This window comes from Crotalus tigris, unplaced genomic scaffold (assembly GCF_016545835.1).
Source record: "Crotalus tigris isolate CLP2741 ecotype Arizona unplaced genomic scaffold, ASM1654583v1 scf7180000017980.1470182205:1502881, whole genome shotgun sequence".
Taxonomy (NCBI): domain Eukaryota; kingdom Metazoa; phylum Chordata; class Lepidosauria; order Squamata; family Viperidae; genus Crotalus; species Crotalus tigris.
Window position 1 is genome coordinate 1,261,293 of NW_024096756.1, and position 18,540 is coordinate 1,279,832.

Consider the following 18,540-nt stretch of genomic DNA (forward strand, 5'->3'; position numbering starts at 1 on the left):
AGATAGCTTTTTATGCTTACATTGTTTTTGGATGATACAGATTAAGCACACAGTCAGAGAAGGCATGCAGGTTATATATGGAAAAACAAGTGGAAGAAAGGAATCTGTTTAAATTAGATTAAGATTAATCCTTAAGAATGAACTATTTGCTGTCCTTAGTGAAGCTTGAATTAAGCAAATATGCTTAAGCTATGCCACTGAGCAAGATAACAGTGGTTGTAGCAACCATTTCAGAAACCAGATTTATTCACCACCAAATTGTGTTTGAGAGCAGCATAGAAAATCAGTTCAGAGGTGTTTTCATATTTTAGAATAGTTTTTCCTCTCTTCTTGACTTTAGTTTATGCACAAGTCAGGTGTTGCAGCAATGAAGATTTCTTTCACTTTTATTGTATTGTAGTTCATAGTACTTCATTTTATTTCATATCTTACCCCAATTATAAGAGACACGAAAGCTCCAGAAATGAAATATGAAAAGCACATTTAAACAGAGTAGAATTTAACTTAATTTGTTGGAGCCATACCTCTGAGATAAGAGTCTTCCAAAGGATGGGGCCACCACTGTGAAGATCCACTATGTACCATTTGCCTTGTGAGGAGGTGAAACTTTCAGGCAAATAGAATATATTGTGTCCTTTTTTATAATGGAGGAGCAAGGGGACAGTATGGAAGAGAGAAATAGTTTATTCTTCATTAAGTCTGTAAGTTAAAATTTTAGGATTTGATAGATCCTATTTGTATATAGAAAAATCATTTTTCAATAAGCTATTATATTTCAAAATTAATTTTAAATAATAATTTTTATATGTGCAGTACATGTTATATTTAATATTCAGAGATAAAGCCATTGTTTATAGTGAAAGATTGAGGTTGTATTGTATAGCATTTATTTAACAATTTAATGGAACAGTTGGGGGAGGAATTCTACTAAAGTGAAATATTTTATAAAACTGAATTTGCAAATTTTATGTAATTTATTTCAATGTACGGTACATACTCTAGGTAATTTACATAAATAGTCTAGATTATTCTTTTTCCTGTTTGCAAGTAAAATCAAAGTTTGCTGAATGGGAGCCTATAAAATCAAGGTTTTACTGTACCAGGAGAATTTGAAACTATAAATACATTTTATATGACAAATGTTCATATACACATGTAAACACTTAGGGATATTCTACTAAAACATCTGTTTGAAATGTTCCATAACGCTATTTCTGTGCACAGTCGTAAGTATTGGTTAAATATTTAGTTAATGTTAAGGTTTGTTAATATTAATATTCTCAACTAGATATTTCGTGAAGCAAGAAGAACGCTACCAAGTATTGTTTACATGCCTCACATTGGTGATTGGTGGGAAGCGGTCAGTGAAACTGTGAGAGCAACTTTTCTAACTTTGCTGCAAGACATACCATCATTCTCACCAATATTTCTACTTTCTACCTCTGAAACCATGTATAGTGAATTGCCTGAAGAGGTGAGCATGGGGTGATTTCTTGGGAAATAAACAAGCACCACTTAAGTAATAGAGAACCATTTTACATTTGTTGATGTGTAAAATTTGTCAGTTTTTGTATACGGGAGGGAAACCTCCACTCCACTGCATTATATAAGCATCTTTTTTTTATCTGAGGGAATTTAACAATTCTTTTGTTAGATGTTAAAAATGGAAGTTGCAATTTGATAATATGAATTATTAGACAGATTTTTTTTTAAAAAAAAAGTATTATAAGAGGCTGACAATTTTGTCTTTTTGGGGGGGCGGTGCCTCTGAGACTACAGTTTTACTGGTGATATTTCAGAAGTGGTTTGCCATTGCCTCCTTCTTAGGTCTAAGAGAGAGTGACTGGCCCAAGGTCACCCAATTGAGTTTGTGTCCAAAGTGGAACTACAACTCTTAGTCTCCCAGTTTCTAGCCTGGTACCTTAACCACTACACCAAACTATCTAGATGGTAATTATATTTACAAATGATCTAAAATGGAAAAAAATATCTGATCTAAATGCTCAAGCTTTTGTGTAGTTACTGCTGAAATAACTGGCTTTGCATTAATTGGGAAACTTTTGCAAACTGTTGATTTTCTTCTGTATTACCTTGTTTTAGCCATAATTATTGCCACTGAACTTAGTATAACTAGTTAATAATAAATTATTACTTGCCAAGATGATCTATCTAATTCTGCTATACCATATACAGTAGAAAAGTTTGAGTGGTCATTTTGACTGTTTATAAAGTAGTAGAGAAAGGGCAGGGAGGGAAGAGATTGTCTTTTTAATGTTTTTTTTAAAAATGTTATATGTTTTACAAGATTTACAAATAGAAAGAAAAGTCAAACAAAAAGAAGTTATAAAACTTGCAATCATAGATAACGAAAGAACAGCTTTTAAGTATAGTGTGGACCACAAGGAGTAAAATGTATCAGTCTTTCTATTATGTCCATAGCAAATTCATAAGCAGAGAGTAAATACATGGCCATAGATACCAGCCTCTTCATTATTCACCTATTGTAGCCATATTCAAATGGCACATGGTTCCAGCCATCTGCTCTGTTTTTCAGTTTTTGTGGGACTCAGTGTTCTAGGCAACAGATGTTTAAGTCAGCTTATTTTGAGAAAATTGAGACCAGATATTACTTTATAGACACCATGGAAAAATCCTTTCATAACATTTAAGCAGTAGTGTTGGGTTACAATTTTCATTCTTTGGACCACTGGAATAACTGATGTGGGCCACTGAGAATTGTAGTCCCATCATTCATAGAGGGCAACAGATATATTTACAGGGATTTGAAATATTCCTGACATCATAGATTATGAATTGGCAGAATATTTCAATTCTCTACGTATGGAATGGTATTCTTCCTCATTGCTGAACCATTAACCATTGGTTATGAAATAGCCAGAATATATTTTCAATATTTCTAATTGCTGCTATTTTCCTGTAGGTGAAGTGTATCTTTAAAATTCAGTATGAAGAGGTTTTTTATATTCAGAGACCAAGCAAAGAAGACAGGCACAAATTTTTCCAAGAACTGGTTCTCAATCAGGCATCAATGCCTCCTCCAAGGAGAAAACACACAGGTAAATTAATGATTTAGAAAATCTGGAATGTATGCCTTTTCCATATGAAAATCATATTGTTTGTATATTTAAACATTAAAAATAACACCAATAGACCATTATACTACATGGGATTTATATTCAAATATAATTTGCTAACTCTTCTGTTTTAGCTTTAAGGTGGAATCAGAGGACAGGGCAGAATGACAAAGTTCAAGTCCCAGATCTGTTCACAATTAGCAGCTAATACACATTGCAGACTTGAGCATAAAAAATTAAGTGGCAAAGATTGCAGGTCATGCCAAATTGAACTGTTAACAATTCCAGAATAATATTTCCAGGCTGTGTAAATGCAGGTGTGGAATGAAATAGCTAATATAAGTCACTATAAATGAGGGTGGAGTGCTGTCTGCTCAGGCAAAATTCTTACTGAATTATATTGTGATAAAACTTGAACTGGCAATGACTAACCAGAAGAATTTTCTTTTTGTAGTTCAGTAAAAATATGACCTGCATGAACACTTTATGTAATAGCTCTGAAGGGGGGGGGGAATTCATTGGTGAGGATAATTAGAAATCAAACCAGACAATCTGTGACTTGTCGGGTGATTGTTGAATTTCCTTATGGAAAGCTGGTAGTGAGTGTTTGAATCTCTCCCTTCCTCTTCTTCCCTTCGCTTCCCAAAATGCAAGTAAGTTGTTGCTGCTGGGTGGGGGAGAGAGAGAGGGAATATACGAGGGACCAGGAAGCTGTCAGGGAATATTGAAAATGAGGATCACATGACTGTAGCAGCATGGTGCTGGCACTGAAGCAGCAGCAACCCAGTAGCACCGAAGCAGCCACAACTTCTCCAAATTTTATTCCTTTGGGAGTAATAGATCCTAGCATTCTTTAAGTTAGCCCACTTGAGGTACTTTCGTTGAAATACGATGTACCATTTTGCCCAGTTAAAGACTGTAGACACAACAGTTTTAGTACCATGTTTCCCTGAAAATAAGACCCGGTCTTTTTTTTTTTGTCCCCAAAAGAGGCACTAGGTCTTATTTTCGGGGGATGTCTTTTTCATGGTCTTATCTCACAGCGGCGGCACTGATAGCCTCGCCCAACCGGCTCACTTCTTTGGCACCCACTCGCGCGCATCGCCCCTGGCCTCCATTTTGCCATAAGGGGCCTTCAGGAAATGCCTCTGAAGCTGAGAACCGAGCTTCAGATTGACGCATGTGGCACTCCAGTGAGCAGCCGCAGAAGAAGTGGACCGACGAGGCGAGGCAGGTGTCGCCTCACCTCAAAACTAGGGCTTATTTTCAGGGTAGGTCTTATTTTTGGGAAAACACGGTAGTATATAGACAGTTGGATAGTAGCCTTTGGCATTTTTTTTCCCTATGGGGCTATCTGACAGACCACTTAAAAAACTAAATGCAAGCATTGGCCTGAAAAATTAGTGTGCCTCCTATTCCCTTTGAAAATAGTAATTGAGGGGGATTTCTAATCTCATACCATATGGCTCTTAAGCCTGGTCCCAACTCCTTTTGGAATTAAGTGTCACAAATGTGTCTACTGCATAAATCTTGTACAACAGCCCGGGGAAACTCTGGTCCTCCAATTCTTGAATTTCTGAATTCTTGAATTTCTGAATCCTATCAGAATGGCAGTGATGAAGGAATGCTGGAAACTTGTAGACTATGTGGAGGAGCACAGAATCTCTGTGGTCTATACTCTGCACAATTTTCCTGGTATTTATTAATATAAATAGCCATGTTGGCGCTTGAAATGCCTGCCATCATGTTTGGTGTCAACACCTGCTTGATTGAAAGAAGGATGGGTACAATTGCTTACTGTAAAGTTCTACAGTTAAGTGGTTCTTCCATGATGTACAAAACTGAGTTGAGGAGCATAATAGTTTGGGGTTCAGCATGTGGAGTTATAAATCAAAAACCCTACTTTGCCTGACTTCCAGTTTTGTTTTAGCTGTTTCCGATATGGAGGTGCTTCCTCTTGCATTGCCACCTCCTACCCGCCAACTATCAGAAGCAGAAAAGCAGAGAATGGAAGACCAGGAAGAAAACACACTGAGAGAGCTGCGGTTGTTTCTCAGAGATGTTACCAAGAGGCTGGCTACAGACAAGCGCTTTAACATCTTCAGCAAACCGGTGGATATTGAAGAGGTCTTGTTTCAGTAATGTGCAAACAATGAAGTTGACCTACTAGCAATTAATCCAAAAATTACCTCTTACTTATTTTCATAGACAATATCTACATCTAACCTGTTTTGCGCATTTTCAGGGATGGTGGCATAATATTAACTTTTAAAGCCACAGCTATCTTGCTGTAAACATCTGGCTAACACTGCCTAGTTCAGGCTATATCTTCCATAATGTGGCAATAATTTTAATTGGTCACAGAAATAGATGCCTGAAAAAACAATATTGAGTTATTGGAAGTGTCAGAAAAAAATTAGTGAATTGCCTAATCCAGAAAATTCTGCAAATTGGACATTAATCTCTCCTCTTACTTTTTTCTAGCTGAAGAGAGAATTGAAAAATTAAGGTCTCTAACTGCACTATTTGATCTTATTTCTATAATTATTGTATAACAAATTAACAAAAGGATTGGAATTGCCTAGTCAAGTTTAAGCCACTTTAAAATTTCCTGGACTTTGCACAGAAAAAGAAAAAAAAATTGTTACGAGGCAAAGCTGTTATATTGTCATTTCTTATAGATAGGGTGTCACTTTTTAGATTAATACTTGTGACATCTACTCATTTTGGTCAACTTCAGAGCTCAATTTTGCACAAATAATTCAAGAAATAAAAATTGTGATGTGCTTAGGAAAAAATGTAATTTCCAGTATGCTAGCATGTATGGGCTTTGATTATTCACAGATAGAGCTGCAAGATCAAGGCTGCAAAAATCCAGATCACCACTGGATGGCAGCAAAGTGATACAAAACTGAAAGGGAATTTCGCAACCCAGATCCCCTAATGCAGTGGTTCTCAATCTTTTTAATGCCGTGACCCCCCAACCGGTCGTAAGTCGAGGACTACTCAACCGGTCATAAGTCGAGGACTATTCAACTGGTGCAGCACCGTTTGCAGAATGGGACTTTTGGCGGGCTCAGCAGGGCAGAGACAGCCTGGACAATTCCTATTGGCTTTTGAAAGCCAATAGAATTAGACTCTATTCAAGAGAGTCTATTCTATTGGCTTTCAAAAGCCAATAGAATAAAAGGGAGTAGCACAGCTAAGGAAAAGGGGAAAAAAATGGCGGAGTGCGTTGTTTGGCGACCCCCGTGAAATGGTCGTTTGACCCCCAAATGGAGTCCCGACCCACAGGTTGAGAACCACTGCCCTAATGGCATCTAAGGAGTATCATTTATGTGCTCTTATATGATTTAAACCAGCTTTTCTTATCCTAACATTTTCAGATGTGTTCAATTATAATTTAATATTTCTATCAGCATGAGAATAATCCAACATGTGAGGGTGTTAGTTGATCTAAAGCAGGGGTGTCAAACTGCTGGCCTGAGGAAATCATGCCCACCCGATTGCCGGCAATGGGGAAAAAGCTCCGATATGCCACGCTATGTCATGTGATGTTGTGAGTTTGACATGTCTGATCTAAAGGCTGATCTAAAGAAACTGCACTTTGCAAATATATTACTGGGCTGGATCTTAATTTCGGAAAATAGCAGAAGTTGATACACCTTAGAGCCTAAAGTAGATATAAAAAGTCTATATACCCCATTAAAAAGCCAGGTTTTTGAGATGTTAAAAAAAAAACAGACCAAGATAAATCAATTCAGCTTTTTTTCCACCTTTAATATAATCTATAAGTTGTATAATTCAATTGAAAAATAAACTAAAATCTTTTAGTGGGGAAAATAATAATACAAAACTAGAATAATGTGACTGCATAAGCATACCCTCTTATATGTAGGGATGTGGCTGTGTTCAGAATTAACCAATGGCATTCAAACTGATGGTAAATATTAGTTATTCCCCCCCCCCCCCCGACATCAATTAAAGTGACTCTGTTCAAGCCCATATAAAGCTCAACTGTTCTAGTAGGACTTTTCTGACATTTACTCAGTTGCCTTTTACAACAAAACCCATGGTCTGCAAAGAGCTTACAAAACATTAAAGGATTTCATTATTGGAAGGTATGTCAGGAGAAGGATATAAAAGAAAATTCAGGCATTGGATGTACCATGGAACACAGTGAAGGCAGTCATTAACAAATGGGAAAAATATGGCACAACAGTGATATTATCAGCACCTCAATGTCCCTCTAAAATTGATGAAAACTGGTCAAAGGGGCTGCAAGAATTTCTGGTAAGTACTGGTTGTGTATTACATGTGACAACAATCTCCTGTATTCTTCATATGTCTGGTCTATGGAGTAGGGTTTTACAAAGAAAAACATCCAAGCCTGGCTACCTTTACAAAACATACATCAAATCTTTCAAAAATGTGGGAAATTGTGTTATGGTGTGATGAAACCAAAGTCAAACTTTTTCCATCATTGCAAAAAGTATGTTTGGTGCAAAAGCAATACTGCACATCATCAAAAGTATATCATATTCACAGTGAAGCATGGTGGCGGCAGCATTATGCTTGGGGCTGCTTTTCTTCTGCTGGAACTGGGCCTTTTGTCAAGATGGAGGGAATGATGGACAGTTCCAAATATCAGTCAATTTTGGCCCAAAATCTTCAGGCCTCTGCTAAAATACTGAAGATAAAGAGGAATTTCACCTTTCAGCCAAACCACAACCCTAAGCATTCTTCCAAATCAACAAAAGAATGGCTTCACCAAAAGAAGATCAACATTTTGGAATGGCCCAGTGGGGGCCAGGACCTGAATCTAGTTGAAAATCTGTGGGTTGACCTGAAGAGGGCTGTGCACAGGAGATGCCCTGTCAATCTGACATATTTGGAGCACTTTTGCAAGGAAGAATGGACAAAAATTCCCGAGGCAAGATATGCCATGCTGATAGGCTCCTACCCCAAAAGATTGAATGCTCTCATAAAATCAAAAAGTGCTTTAGTTTTAAGGGTGTGCATACTTACGCAACCATGTTATTGTACATTTTTATTATTTTTCCACTTAAAAGATTTGAGTTTGTTTTTCAATTGAATTGTACAGCTTATGTTACATTCAAGATAGAAAAAATAGCCCTAGTGACGCAGTGCTTGGAATACAATATTGCAGGCTAACTTAGTCCAGAGTCTGGAGTTCGATTCTCATCGGCTCAATGTTAACTCAGCCTTCCATCTTTCCAAGGTTGGTAAAATGAGGACCCATATTGTTGGCAGCAATATGCTGACATTGTAAACTGCTCAGAGAGTGCTGTAAAGCAGGGGTCCCCAACCCCGGACCATGGTTCACTACCAGGCTTGTATGAGCGACAGGCCAACACGAACATGCGCAGCTTGACTTACGCAAGCAGTGGGCTGGGGCACACGGACAGCTCGATTTGTGCAAGCAGCGGATTGGTGTGTGCGCACTGGCCCACTGCTTGTGTGGAACAGTTCCCATCTCCCCCACCGCCAAGCTGCCAAGCCATAAAGGTTGGTGAGTGCTGCTGTAAAGCACTATGGGGTGGGATATAAATCTAAGTGCTATTGCTATACTGGTCTGATTTTTCTTTTTTTTTTTACATCTCAGAAACCTGGCATTTTAACAGAGGTATGTTTTTTTTTTCTATATCCACTGCACACTTGAATTTGAGGCCTAATCCTTAGTCTGTGAACACAGGTATCAATGAGTTAAATTCATTTGCTCAGAACACTGTGTTTTAAAATATTGCTTGATGTCTTCTAAGTCATTGCCATAGATTCAGGGTAAGTTTCCATGTTGAAAGTTCTGGCTGAAATCAAATCAAATAATACCGTCATATTAACAGCTAGATGCTTTTCCTTTTATATATTTCTTATATCTACACAGAGCCATTTTTCATCAAGCATTTCTTAAAGTCATCCAAGTGCTCTTATGAGGCCTCCTGTATAAAAAGTTAACTAATTTATTTGAAGCATAATTTTCAAATAAGGTAGTTGCAATTGGGAGAATATCAGTGCTGAAATTAGGATGAGCAAGAAGCAGTATTGTAAAAAGAAAAAAATTATATTAAAAAGCAGACTTGCAGGTTGAAAAGAATTGGTGTTGAGTTTGTTAGAATTATTTTTTAAAAAAAATTAAAAATAATACTTAAAAAGTATTCCAGAATTCCATTGCTATATTTTGCAGCTCTCTACTTAAAAATACATATATTTTTAGTTTGGTGGGTGAAGTTAGAATGACTCATTCTAGAGTGCCTTGGGTTAAAAATTTTGAACCCATCTGCTTTTTGAGACTCATTTAGAAGGAATCAAGGAGTCTTGATGTTTGGAACTGTGATTGCTGGGTCATTCTGTCCCTCTCTCCAATGGGTGAAGACAGAATTTTATTCATGCAGTGCACTGAGCCTTCTTGCTTTAATGGCTTCAAAACCTGAGCCTAATGTCATAAAAAGAAATGGTAGCATTTTAAAGAACATTGGGTGTTTAAAGGGTTAAATTAAATTTTATTAGTAATCATAAAGGAGTTGATAACAGTGTGGAATAGTCATAAATCATAACAGGAATGAATCATTAAAGGGTTGTATACTGCTGTGTGTATTGGGCCTGACCCAGTTTAGGGAATCTTTTTCTTTTGAATATTATATTAAGAGAAAAATTTTAAAGAGTTTAACATAATAAACTTTACATTAAAATCCATTCCTAGCATATTATTGTCACATGCAAGAATTGGTGCTTTTTTGATGATTACAAGATTCTTTAAAATGAACATCAGACATTTTAAGATTAACTATTGAAAATTTGTCTTCCATTAGACAAGATATTTAATTTTTATTCTTTTCAAAACAATGGATAAGATTTGGCCCAGATTTGTTAGTATATAATTTTCTTTGGAGAGGATGGAATAAATGGATTAGATCAAGAAGGCATTTTCCAAAGTCAGATTTCTTGTTTTGTTTGTGCTATAGCTTGGTATTTTGTGTGCATTAGATTCTACATCCTTTTAATACTTCTGCACATTATAATTTTTAATTATGAATATTTCTTTTTGTGATACCTACGTGGCCTCAAATATAGAATCTGCATAGCCCTGTAACAATTGATTTTTACAGCTTTTAAAATATGAGAAATTATATCCTTTCCTTTTCTTTCTTTTTCTTCATTAAAATGTTTAAAGTTATTTAAGTTATGTATTGGATTAATACTTTGGACACTTTACCTCTAAGCAAGAATTATATTTTAGGAATGTTTGTACTGATTAGGTGTAACTGAGCAACAATACTGGCTGTTTGTACAGCGATTTACAAATGTTGACGTGCCCCCAAATCAGAGTATATAGTAATGTGGATGGCCAGTAATATGGGTGAAATTCCACTTACCTCCCTGATTTTATAGCATAGCTTTGCCTGATAATATGTAATGTCTATTTTAGACTATTCAACTCTTGTGATTCTGTTTTCAACTATTTGCCAGGTCTTCTAAATACCATAGAAATATATGTGAATGGGCTTCTTAATATTTGTTTGAAGTCTTTTATTCATATGCCATATTTAAAATGAAAATTTGTTTAAAATTGCTTGTTTTATACAAAACAAGATGACTTTGGTACAAGCAGATGTTTAAATTGTGCTGAAAAGTCAAGAGTAAATGAATTTCAGAGTGAACACAGCAGTATATTGTTTTGATTATAGCAATGCTAGTTGTAGCTTTGATGATTCATGTGTTTTGAATTAAATATTCTGAAAATGTAAATAAGCTGTTGAATATAAGAGTTATGATAAATTGTGTCACTCTTACATTTTTATTATAGGTTTCAGATTATCTTGAAGTGATCAAAGAGCCAATGGATCTTTCTACAATAATAAGTAAAATTGATAAGCACAACTATTTAAGTACAAAGGATTTTCTAACAGACATAGATCTCATCTGCAGCAATGCTTTGGAATATAATCCTGACAAAGATCCTGGAGGTAAGAAAATATTTTTTCATCATTTGCTTAAATATGAAAGAATATTTAACTGTAAAGCAATTGCAGTTTAAATATCTGTGTGACTTCCTCGTAATATAAATTGTTTGAAAGTTAGTTTTGCCAGAAGTATGTATTTTAGGATTATTTACTAAAGTATACTGTGTTGTTATTTATGATTGATTGCATAGTCAGGTGTTTGGATTGTATTTGGCATTTTTATTCAGATATATTGAGTTCTTCTAGGACCTGAAATAGGCAGATGTTTTTGATAGCGTTAAAGGATGGAAGCTGTTCTAAATAAAGCTGCCTTTTGCAATTGAGTGATGGTGATTTTTGTCAATGTGGATGGTGTGTGTTCCAGTGGTGCTTGAGATATTTGGGATTATAGCCAAGGCATCTATTATTATTATTGAACTATCTTTGTTTCTTTTGCCACAATCATTCTATTTCTATTTCTGTCTTTGTGTTTTGTTATTTTCTCCAGTTGTTTCCTGTCAGCCTGTTATAATTACATTTGTATTTATATATTGTGTAAAGGCCTTCAAAAAATGAGAGTGTATAAAAGTTCCTGCCCTGTTGGAAGAATTCTGGTGTTTTAATAGCTTTAAGGGGAAGAGAAAAAAAATAATTGCATAAATAAGTATTGTTTAAAGTTAATTGCCTATAAAATAAGTTACCTATTTTTAAAAATTGATTGATTCCTATCTGCAAATGCCATTTGGTCTTTTTTTTTTTTTTACATTTTGTCTTGCACATAGAAACACATTACCAACAAATACACTCCCAGTATCCTTTCCGCAGAAATAGATAAATAGAAGAAAGAAAGGCTAGCAATGGGGTGAGTGGAAGGGGGTGTGTGTAGATTCTGGGGGAAGGGGAAGAAAGAGAAAGAATGAGAGAAGACCAGAATAGACATGAGGGGAGGGGAAGGCATGAAATGATAGACAAGTAGTAATGAGGTTAAGTTCACCAGGCCAACCATTAGTTGCAAGCAGCAACTGATTGTTAGGCTAATCTTCAGAGGGATCCCTCATTTTCAGCTTCAGTTTTGCAGCCAAGTGAGGCATCTTGCTCATTTTCTGTTTTCTTCTGTCTTTGAAATGGTATCACTCTTTAAGTTATGTATGTGTGGGGGAAAACTTAAGTTGTCTTTCTATTTACATTATGTTTGCTATTTGACTCATGCTGGAAATATGATTTCTTTAATCACTATTAATTCCAGTTTGATGTAAATGTATCATTTTTTCTATATACCTCTCTCCAGGGCAAAAATTATTAGAAAAAATAAAAATCAACAGAAAATGTCTTTGTGGTGCATTATGATACTATAAAGTTGTATTATACTCATTTTGTAGATAAAATTATTAGACACAGAGCCTGTACTCTGAAGGATACTGCACATGCTATCATTGCTGCTGAGCTGGATCCAGAATTCAATAAAATGTGTGAAGAAATTAAGGAAGTGAGAAAAAAAAGAGGTATTGTAATTCTGTTTTTATTTTATAAATGTCATTGAATTCTTAATAGATGGTCTCTAATGAGCCTATTGTCAGAAGAAAGAATTTTTGAACGGAATTGTTTTTTAATTTACATTATTTTGATTTGGAGAGTGGATCCCTTAAGTCCAGTTTGTAAATTTAATACTGTTTGTATGATCCCCAGTTCTCAGATGTTAGTGAAATATTCACCAATACCCATTATAAGAAAAGTTTATATGTACAACAATGTGTATTATTCATCCTTCTCACTGGTTCCTTCCTTTGAAAAAGGATACTTGGATTTTTAGTGAGCCAAAGTCATCAGAATATTTGTAGTACTAATTATTTGTAGTTAAACTTGATGAGGTTTGTTCAAGTCTCTGCTGGAAGACTAAGCAAATGAATAATCATGCTTATTTCAGATACTACCTTAAATAATGGTTTTAGAATACATAAACCAACTTGTTAGTTGAATATATAACTCCAACATGCAGAAAAAAATTGTCTCAGGAAATATAACATAAAATTGCAGTTTTATATTTTTGTTCCACAGATGCATTTATAGATCCAGTTTAAGAATAGATTTTTTTTAGCTTCTTCCTAAATGGCTTTTGCAATACCAGTTATAATTATATCTGTTTAACTGATAATATATTAGAATAAATTTGAAACTATGGTAAGTTTTAGCTTTTTCTGTAGTCCTAATCTTTGATAGCTATGAATATATTTATCTGATCAGGTCAGCTGGCTACTGCCCTCCACTCCGCAGACCTTTCCAGTGACTATTCCTTTTTGAAGTATAGTGTGTTCTCTGCCCTTGCTGCCTTCACTAATCAGAGAGACAAACATAAAATAATCCGAAGCTTGCTTTAGTTTTGTTCCTTTGGTTCACAGCAGGTAGCAGCTACAGGCAAATGGCATAATAATTGTTACACAAGTTAGGCTGCAAGAAGAGCCTCAAAGAATTTTAAAATGAGCTAGCAATGGCCATTGAGGGATTATAGAGAAAAGGAGACTGGTGAGATCAGTCTCATTTATTATTGAACATACACCATGTTTGTTTTATCAACTGAACAACATTTTAACTTTTGGCCATTTAACATACTATAGGGCAGTGGTTCTCAATCTTTTTAATGCCGCGACCCCCAACCGGTCGTAAGTCGAGGACTACTGAATCGGTCGTAAGTCGAGGACTACTCAACTGGTGCAGCACCGTTTGCAGAATGGGACTTTTGGCGGGCTCAGCAGGGCAGAGACAGCCTGGACAATTCCTATTGGCTTTTGAAAGCCAATAGAATTAGACTCTATTCAAGAGAGTCTATTCTATTGGCTTTCAAAAGCCAACAGAATAAAAGGGAGTAGCACAGCTAAGGAAAAGGGGAAAAAAATGGTGGACTGCGTTGTTTGGCGACCCCCGTGAAATGGTCGTTCGACCCCAAATGGGGTCCCGACCCACAGGTTGAGAACCACTGCTATAGGGTAATATCCAAGATCCTTCAGCAGAATATGGTGGGTGGAATATATTTTTGTTACATCTTCCCCCGTGTCCTCAGACACCTCTCCAAGGAAAAGCCAAACATTCAAAGTGAAAACAGAATATACTGTAATGGATAATTGCATGGAAGATGTTCTCTGAAGGAATCACTTACAAAAGTGCTTCTTATTTTTTTTTAACCACACAATCTCAGTTCATGGAGCTGTATGCTCCATTCTCTTCAGCACAGACCCCTGCCATATGGGGTCACTGCAAGAAGCATGGGACAGAAGAATACATTTCTGTTCCTCTTCTGCTTGTAGATATTGACTCCTATTTGTTAGATAGTGCTCAGTGTTCAAGTCTGTCAAGATCCTTCTGTATCCTAAGCCTGTCTTCTGGAGTGTTGGCTATTCCTGCCAGCTTGGTGTCGTCTGCAAATTTGATGAATTCCCCATCTATCCCCTCGTCCAAATCATTGAAGATATTGAAGAGCACTGGGCCCAGAACATAGCTCTGGGGCACCCCACTACACATTTCCCTCCATGTAGATGCAGTTCCATCGAGGACCACATGCTGAGTACGGCCAGTCAGCCAGCTACGAATCCATTTGATAGTGATGCTGACTAACCCACATTTTTCTATCTTACCAAGTAGTAGGTTATGGTCTACTTTATCAAATGCCTTACTGTAGTACAAGTAAATTATATCCACAGCATTCCTCTGGTCCACTAATTTTTTCACCTGATCAAAGAATGCAATAAGATTTGTCTGGCATGATCTGTTTTTCACAAACCCATGTTGGCTTTTGGTAATGACTTTGCCTCTTCACTGATTTGTTGCTTAATTATCTTTTCCAGAATCTTCCCAGGTATTGAGGTCAGGCTGATAGGTCTGTAGTTTCTTGGATCCATTTTTCCCTCCTTTTTGAAGATGGGAACTACATCAGCTTTTTCCAGTCCTCTGATAGTTCCCCAGTGCTCCAGGATCTTTGAAAGATATAGTTCAATGATTCTGAGATCACATCTGCCAGTTCCTTCAGAATCTTGGGGTGTAATCCATCTGGTCCTAGTGATGGGTTCAAATCACAGAAATAGTACAGAGAAGAGCAACAAAGATGACTGGAAGCTAAAACATATAAAGAACAGTTGCTGGAATTGGATATGTCTAGTTTAATGAAGAGAAGAACTAGGGGTGACATGATAGCAGTGTTCCAATATCTCAGGGATTGCCAAAAAGAAGAGGGAATCAAGCTATTCTTCAAAGCACCTGAAGGCAGACAAGAGACAACTGATGGAAATTAATCAAGGAGAGAAGAACTAAGGAGAAATTTTCTGACAGTTAGAACAATTAATCAGTGGAACAACTTGTCTCAGAAGTTGTGAATGCTCCAACACTGAAAGTTTTTAAGAAGAGACTGGACAGCCATTTGTCTGAAATGGTGTAAGGTTCCTACCTGAGCAGGGGATTGGACTAGAAGATCTCCAAGATCCTTTCCAACTCTATTATTATAATTATAATTATCATCATTATCATCATCATCAAATGTGTAATTATACCAAGTTATTAATAGTTTGCCACATTTAATTATTAATTACAAATAATATATTTGTAAACATTCTAGCTGTTTTCTATGATACAGGCAATGTAATATCTATTATTTTTGCAGGAGAACAGAGATCATTTTATTAATTTTAAAAAGAACACTGGTAGCATTTTAAAAACTTTATAATCATTCATATATTATTGCTCTGAAATTATCAGAACATTTTTAGGATTATATGTATGAGAAAATCCTGCTTCTAGCAATGCCTATGTATGTGAAGTGAAGAAAATGCAGGTAGTCCTTGACTTATGACAATTTTTCAGCAACTGTTCAGAGTTACAGCAGTTCTGATTGAAGGGATTTATGACCGATCTCTGACATTACAGTTGTTGTACCACCCCAGCTGTTAATGTGATCAGAATTCAGGTATTGGCAGCCTGCCCACACTTAAGATTCCCGGAACACTTCAAATCCCCCTACCTGTCTATCTTCCTCCCCATCTATGGCTTTTTGGCCCCCTGCACTCTGCAGCCCTTGACTCCCTAGCTGATCGTTGCCATCTTCATGCCCCACTGTTAACCAAGCATTAAATTTTTAGCCCCTTCAGAAACAGTCTAGTTTTCTATTAATCTTTTTAAGCTATTTTTAGAACTTAAATTTCTTTTGTATATGCAATAAGTAAAGCTTTTGTTTGTTACTTCTAATAAAATTCTTCAACACCTTAACAGAGCTCTTTTGTATATCCAGTAAGAAAAAGTTATCCATGTCGTTTTCCTGATTCAGTGATTATTCAGTATATCTCCTTTATGAAATAAGTAATCAACAGTACCGTTCGTACGTCCATACCTTTCTCTGTACCCTTCTCATTGCTTATATTTAAGTCCCTCTCCCTAATAATTTCAAAATAACCCATTACAACTTCCTGTTCTGTCACTTCATTACAACATGCTCTGTTTGTTTTATCAAGATGTTGGCAGACCAGTATTTAAAAATTTATGCTCCATTCTTTTCTTGATTCTCTAGCTCCCTCTAAGGTCCAAACGTCTCAGTTCCTTTTTTATAGAAAGACCCAAAGCACTTTTCCCAATTCCAAATCCATTTGGAACCCCCTTAATCCTTTGTTAATATATATATATATTAACAAAGGATTAAGGGGGTTCCAAATGGATTTCCAGAACTTTTAAAATCAAACTTACATCATTTTCTTCTAACAAGAAGTTCTAACAAGAAGGACATTTACCTGATGAATATAGTAAAACCTTGCTGACCTGAAGGGTCTTAATCTTTCCAGCACAATTTAAAAAAAATCCAAAAAGTGATTAAGGAATAAGGCGTAATCAACATTAACGTCCAATAAAAGATTGCATTACAAGTGTGAGTTTGATGGAATCCCAATTCTCGGCCCTGAATCTTATAAGCCAACTGCAAAATGGCACTTCCTCTGGTCTACTCACAAGGATCTGCTATCTGGAGGGACCTCTCTCCTTCCTCCAGGGAGATTTTGCCAGCCTGGGTCCAGCACCCCATTGCAATTCTTCTCATAAATGTGGCTTGCTATGGCGGCCACAGGAAGTCTTCTAGAAGTCTTTCTCTTCCTGTCCTGAGGGCTTGGTTTTAGATTTTTGCTCCATAATCCTTATCGGTAAACTGAACAAGTTTCTCATCATCACTCTTGATTGACATTCCCTAAACTTGTAGTAGCAATCCTCCTGAGATGGGGGTGATTGTGAGAAAAGAGCTATAAAACACTCTGCAACCCATTGATGCTACAGGAGTCCTAATTAAAATAAATGTATACTGTCCTTTGCTGGAGCTGTAATGGTCTTTTATTGACCAATAATCCACAAAAAAGTACTTGTGTACATCCTTTGGTAAAACATTAAATAATAATGTGTAAGAAAAACATTGAATTGAATGTTTTTAAATCAGAGGAATTTAAATCAGTCATGACTAACTTGTCCTATTGATTTCCAAGGATTAAAGCGTAATTAAGTCACTTCCTGAAGAAGCTAAATAACTTTGAGCATAATTTATTGTCATAGTGAAATAGCATTTGAACCTTAATGGTGCCTTAACAAGTAGCATAGTTCTGTCCACTTTTCTCTGTAAGCCAGTAATAACACCTTTCATAGAACTTAACTTATAGAACTTTAGAATTACAGCACAGAAATTAAGCTATAAATCATATAGCTAGAAATAAATATTTATTCTGAAATGATTGGATTATCTTGTACAAATCATCCCATTCTCAGTTTAATCCTCGTGTCCAATATGGGGTTAATATTTTATCCTTGACATTGTAGAACGCATTATAGCACAATTATAGGATGAGGAGAGGTATGTTTTCAGCCACATCAGCCATGGAGTGTTGTTGGGCAGGACCTAGGAGCACAGCTTTTGTCTTGTACCCTCCACCCTGTGCCCTCAAGCCTTCTCGCCTCCAGAAGGCCCTTAAAGATTGTTTTTGTCAGCTAGTTTGGGGATCCCTGATAGGATGGAGCCTGCTAGGTGGCTATAGGACAATTAATGCAATACACTCTGTATGTTTTGCTGCCATGATTTTTTTAGTTGCTTTTCTTTTCTTTTTTTCTTTTAATTTAAATTGCTGGTTTTAATGGTTATATGTGTGTATATTGATTATTCTTATGTGTGCTGCCTAGACTTATTGTGTGAAATGAGCATAATAAATAAATAAATAACCGCCCACCATCCTTTGGATATTAAACTGTGTGTATAAGCCAAATGTGTGTTCTTTAAAACAGTTTTTAGATAGGTTTGAAGCTATATATCTGATGCTTGTATTTGTTGGAGAAAAGTAAACTTTCTTGATGTAAATATTTTGTGTAAATCTGTGTGTTAAGGTAAACACAATTAACTTGTGTGGTTTTAATATAGTATTCCAGCAGATTTCCAAAAGTTGGCTGGTTAATGCTGCTTGGATTATTGAAATGTGTTTACCTTC

The 18,540-nt window shown here is 36.1% G+C and overlaps 1 protein-coding gene across 2 annotated transcripts in view; it reads left to right on the forward strand.

Moving 5' to 3' along the window:
- ATAD2B (ATPase family AAA domain containing 2B) overlaps positions 1–18,540 on the forward strand; it is a 90,746-nt gene that overhangs the window by 61,601 nt on the left and 10,605 nt on the right. Inside the window, exons 19-23 of one of the 2 annotated variants that reach the window (XM_039345879.1) lie at positions 1,289–1,474; positions 2,942–3,077; positions 5,026–5,222; positions 10,921–11,080; positions 12,436–12,558. In XM_039345879.1, coding sequence (XP_039201813.1) covers positions 1,289–1,474; positions 2,942–3,077; positions 5,026–5,222; positions 10,921–11,080; positions 12,436–12,558 — 802 coding nt within the window. The remainder of the gene's footprint in view (positions 1–1,288; positions 1,475–2,941; positions 3,078–5,025; positions 5,223–10,920; positions 11,081–12,435; positions 12,559–18,540) is intronic. The other variant, XM_039345880.1, reaches the window with a different exon arrangement.